This window comes from Micropterus dolomieu, linkage group LG18, assembly GCF_021292245.1.
Source record: "Micropterus dolomieu isolate WLL.071019.BEF.003 ecotype Adirondacks linkage group LG18, ASM2129224v1, whole genome shotgun sequence".
Classification (NCBI taxonomy): Eukaryota; Metazoa; Chordata; class Actinopteri; order Centrarchiformes; family Centrarchidae; genus Micropterus; species Micropterus dolomieu.
The window spans coordinates 2,579,113-2,584,192 of NC_060167.1; the positions used below are offsets into that span (position 1 = coordinate 2,579,113).

General features: G+C 40.6%; 2 protein-coding genes across 2 annotated transcripts in view; both read right to left on the reverse strand.

Annotated features, from left to right (window-relative positions):
- The window catches only part of LOC123956647 (nuclear factor 7, brain-like), a 167,305-nt gene that overhangs the window by 55,475 nt on the left and 106,750 nt on the right, over positions 1-5,080 (reverse strand). The gene's annotated exons all lie outside the window — the stretch shown is intronic.
- Positions 1-5,080, reverse strand: part of LOC123956659 (NACHT, LRR and PYD domains-containing protein 12-like) — a 9,610-nt gene that overhangs the window by 3,401 nt on the left and 1,129 nt on the right. Inside the window, exon 3 of the mRNA XM_046029012.1 lies at positions 3,961-4,134. Within this exon, the coding sequence (XP_045884968.1) occupies positions 3,961-4,134 (174 nt within the window). The remainder of the gene's footprint in view (positions 1-3,960; positions 4,135-5,080) is intronic.

Below are 5,080 nucleotides of genomic sequence, written 5' to 3' on the forward strand. Positions count from 1 at the left end.
TACCTGCTTTGCACCTGCCTTGGACTTCTCTTCTCCCCACACTCAGACCAACTCACACACCTACACCTCTGGTCTTTCACTGCAAACACACCGGCTTGCCCCACTGAACTCCTCTATTTTCCATTTTTTCCCACCATTATGACAGCAGCAGGTGAGCCGCATGCCAGCCTGTTAATGACGTAGCCTATCAAATAACCGAAACAAACATCCGCACTGTGCTATACCTGGTCCATGCTTGTATATTATAATATCCACCGCGACTTGTAACGTTATAGGCTACCAAGTATTTTACCGAGTGAAGTCTGACAGACAAAGGACATTTTAAGGTGAAAAACTATTTAAGAGCGTCAGAGTGAATTCAGTATAGGAATTTCCTTTTATGGTTTTAAATGTGTAGCTCAACATTGCCCTGCCACAGTCAATGGAGTAAACCACTAAAGAAGAAAACATACTTTAAGCATTAAGCATTAAGATACTCAGTGTGAATCAGCATAATATCGGCCTCACGTCTGCAGTTTTGTGTCACCACAACTTTCACATCATATTAATCTCAGCACAGTAAAATGAAAAAGTAAAAAGTAAAAAGTAAAATGTTGTCTTACCTCAGAGTCTCCAGTCTACAGTGTGGACTCCCCAGTCCAGCAGACAGCAGCTTCACTCCTGAATCCTGCAGTTTGTTGTAGCTCAGCTGCAGCTCTCTCAGATGTGAGGGGTTGGACTTCAGAGCTGAGGCCAGAAAAGCACAGCTGATCTCTGACAAACTGCAGCTCCTTAATCTAAATAAAGAATAAATCATGTCATTTTTAAGTTTTTCTTCTTGAAATCATTCAGTGTTTAACAATCTGTTCAGAGCTAAAGAAGGTTTAGAATGTAGGAGATTGGAAATGTAAACTTCAAACACCTGAACCCAACAGGAAGCAGCAGGGGCGGAAATTATATTTTTGGGCTACCTGCCAATGGGACTGATGATGAAAAAATCAACCGGCCAAACATATTTTTTACCGGCCAAAATAATAACTTGACTTTTCATGTAAACATTTGTTTCAGTACTTTTAAATGAGATAATAAGGTATTCTGTCGTATATAAACTTAAAGAAGACACCAGATTGAAACTTGAAGCAGAATTAATTTATTTCTATTAAATGTACTTAATGTACATGTACTAAGATAACAGCAAATTGTTTTTATACACTTACATGATCCTTATTAATCATTCAACTTAAATCTCATCACTGCTCAGTCTTAATCATGATTCATCACTCAACTTAAACCTCCTCATTAATTTATATTTTTTTATGTTCTGCTTCAGCCACCCCCAACTCCCACACTATATTCATTAAACATTCAATATAAAGTGTATCACTACTACAGGCCTAATATTAATTGTAGGTTGTTTTCATTTATTAAATCTTTGTGCAAGAAAAACAGTCTAAATTGGTCTCTAATTTATTTATGTTAAGTACTAACAAAAAATCAAAACCATTCATGCACAAAAATGACTGTAAGTTGTAGTTTTTACTTGCACATTGTAACTCTTTTTTCTGGTTTACACATATTGATTTTACGGGCAAATGCATGTAAAATAGTCTGTTTAGCACCGAAACATCCGTCCAGAACCTGCCTTTTTTTATTTGCGCGTGCTGTTGACTTCTCTTCACTGTTACAGAGCTGTCCTACATACTGCCACTGTCTTTAACGGAGGGGAACATAGCAAACGGCAGGTATATATAAACGGGAGATTTAGGGGGAAATAATTTGATGGAAGGTGACCGGGAGAGAACGGTAAAATACGGGAGTAGCCGAGGGAAAATGGTAGGGTTGACAGGTATGCACGTTACGGTGGTAGCCATCTAGCTAAATGCAAAAAACGCTCCAGGTACTCCAAGCACGACTTGACGGCTCCCGGCTCCCCCTTACATATCTACGCCAATCAAACACAAGAAATCTGAAATTAACATAAACAACAACCGATGAACGCCCCTTATCCACGTGTTACATGAGTTTACATCCTTTGGTACAGCGGGACCAATTTAAGTGCAACACACAACAAAAAACAACACTGATCTGCTGTTAGCTACTAGGGGTGGGAATCTCTGAGCACCTCACAATTCGATTACGATTCAGAGGGCTGCGATTCGATTATAAAACGATTATCGATGCATCTTGATCAATATCTGGACTGGCTTCCTGGGTTCCCCGATGTCATGGCAAAATAATGCATTATTATTATTTTCATTGTCCTCTCACAGGTCTCATTTCTCCCAAATGTGTTCACAGTGTTCACAACTTTCTGTTCGTTTCATTACGGTTTGTGGAGCTGTACAACACATCTGTTCTGCAACTCTCTCTCTCTCTCCCCCCACTGAGTCCGCTCAGACAAATAGCATGCACATAACTCAGAAGATGGATGGAAATGCGGTCAGGTGTAAGAAAGGGAATTTGTGAGCAGATGATAGAGAGCCACATGTTTAATTATGGCTTTTTGAGGAGCTTTTTCGTTCACTGTTTACAGCCGAACTGTGACAACAGCTGCTCTAAAGTGATGTTAAAGTCGCATCAATTCCAACTTAACTATCTAGATTGAGGTCACATTTCAAAAGATCCGATCTGTATCGGACTTGAACCACATATGGAAGTGGCCCAAATCCAAACTTGGAAAAGATCAGATTCCATGTGAATTGGCCTGTTCACACAGTTATAAAAAGATCAGATCTGAGTCACATATGAGCAAAAAAATGGGATTTGGGTCACTTTGGTCTGCAGTCTGAACGTAGTCAATATGACAAGATCTACTGCATACATTACCAGATTGTTGATGGCGTGTGGTACCTCATCAAAGGCACCCGGAAAGTAAAGACCAAGGTCGTAAAGTTCCTTCAAGTGGACAATCCAAAGACCAAAGTTAAGTCGTTCATCATGACCAACTGAAGCCTTATTGCTACCGCGACCCACTGGACAACGCCTGGGCTGTGGAGCAGGCTCAGAGTTGGACACCACAGGAGGTGTCATCCCCAGCCTTGGATTAGATCCTGCGGACCTTGTTCTGGGTCTGTCCCAGCTTTTCTCCAACGCCAAGGCTGAGGACGCCTCTAGCTGCACCTCATTGGATCCAGCAGTGGACATTCCTGCAGCTATTGCTTCACCCTACACCTCTCCTCACCTAGACTGCTTCTTCTGGGGGCCCCAAGGGTAATGGGGTTGGTATGGAGGAGCAACATCATCAAAGCCATTGTTCTCAAAGGCTGAGCCATGTTATTAATACCATTTCAGGGTTTGCATTCCTCTACAGTAACATATGCACACTAATTAAATGGACTGCTACATGTTTGCATTTGCACTGAGAAGCTACACGGTTTCAGGAGTCCCACTTGCAATGGAATAGAAATCTGCTTATTTACTGTATCCTCTCAAATGGACTGAATGCAAAAGAAGACTGTAGGTATGCATGCTGATGTATATTATTGTGCTGGAATGTATTTCTATTATAACTGCCACTCAGAGTGGAGGTATTATTATAAGAGTAGCGTAACTCTGGAGAACTGGTCAGCAAGGAATGTGTGAGTGTAGTGTGTCGTAGAGGAAGAGAGAGAGCTAGGAGGTGTGTGTGAATAAGTTGCGATGGTGAATGTCAGCAGAGCAGAGAGAAATGGGTTAGCCATAAGTCCTCAGTTTAGCAGTAAATGTACAGTGTAAGTTAGTGACTGGTGAATAAAGACTACAGTTTCTCAATACTGAAGCGGAGTTTCCATGTGTTGATTTCCAGCTGATGAAGGAAAAGTGACGGGAGTTAGCGTTGAAGTTAGTGTTGAATTTGGCCCTGGAGAAAAACAAAGTCTCCCCTGTGCTTCTCGACTACGGACTGTGACCGAACAGGAATGGTTATCATCAGCATCACAATCTGCAGTTTAGTGTCACCACAACTTTCACATCATATTATTCTCCGCATAAACTGTGTCTTACCTCAGAGTCTCCAGTCTACAATGGGGACTCTTCAGAAATTTACACAGCAGCTTCACTTCTGGATAATGCAGCTTGTTGTTACTCAGGTCCAGCTCTCTCAGATGGGAGGGGTTGGACTTCAGAGCAGAGGCTACAGAAGCACTGCTGATATCTGACAAACTGCAGAGACTCAATCTAAATAAAGAATAAATGATGTAACTTTAGAAGACAATTTTCCACTCAAGACCCAAAGTTTCCAAAGATGCCAAATATGTCAGGATGAACTTTGGGGAAAAGTCAAATAATTCACATGAAATCTAAAACATTTTCATTACATGTGATGGTGATGCCATTTAAGACGCATGGTGTGTTTGGTTTGAATATCTCACTCAGTATGGCTTTAGTCAAACATAAAGGATATTTTGAAAACTGTTTAGACTTTAGCATTAAGATACTCAGTGTGGATCAGTATAATGTCAGCCTCACATCTGCGGTTAAGTGTCACCACATGTTTCACATCATATTAATCTCAGCACAGAAGAATAAATGGTGTCTGACCTCAAAATCTCCAGTCTACAGTGTAAACTCTCCAGTCCAGCAGACAGCAGCATCACTCCTGAGTTCTGCAAGTTGTTTCCAGTCAGATCCAGCTCTCTCAGATGGGAGGGGTTGGACTTCAGAGCTGAGGCCAAAGAAGAACAGCTGATCTCTGACAAACTGCAGCCCCTCAATCTGAATAAAGAATAAATGATGCAACTTTAGATCTGTTCAGAGCTGAAGAAGGTTTAGGATGTAGAAGTTTATAAAATGGAAACTCCAAACACCTGAACACAAACACAAAGAAAAACCCTTAGAAACTGATTTAAGATTCCACTCAAGATCCCAAAGATGTCAAATATGTCAGGAGGAACTTTGGGGAAAAGTCAACAAATAATTCAATTAAACCTACATTTTCATTTTCATTCCATGTAATGGTGATGCCATTTAAGAAGCATGATGTGTTTGTTTTTAATATCACACGCAGTATGGCTTTAGTCAAACATAAAGGACATTTTAAAAACTGTTTTTTTTAATTATCCAGTTTAGGATTTTCTTATGTTAAGGTTTTAAATGTGGAGCTCAACATTGCTCTGCCACAGTC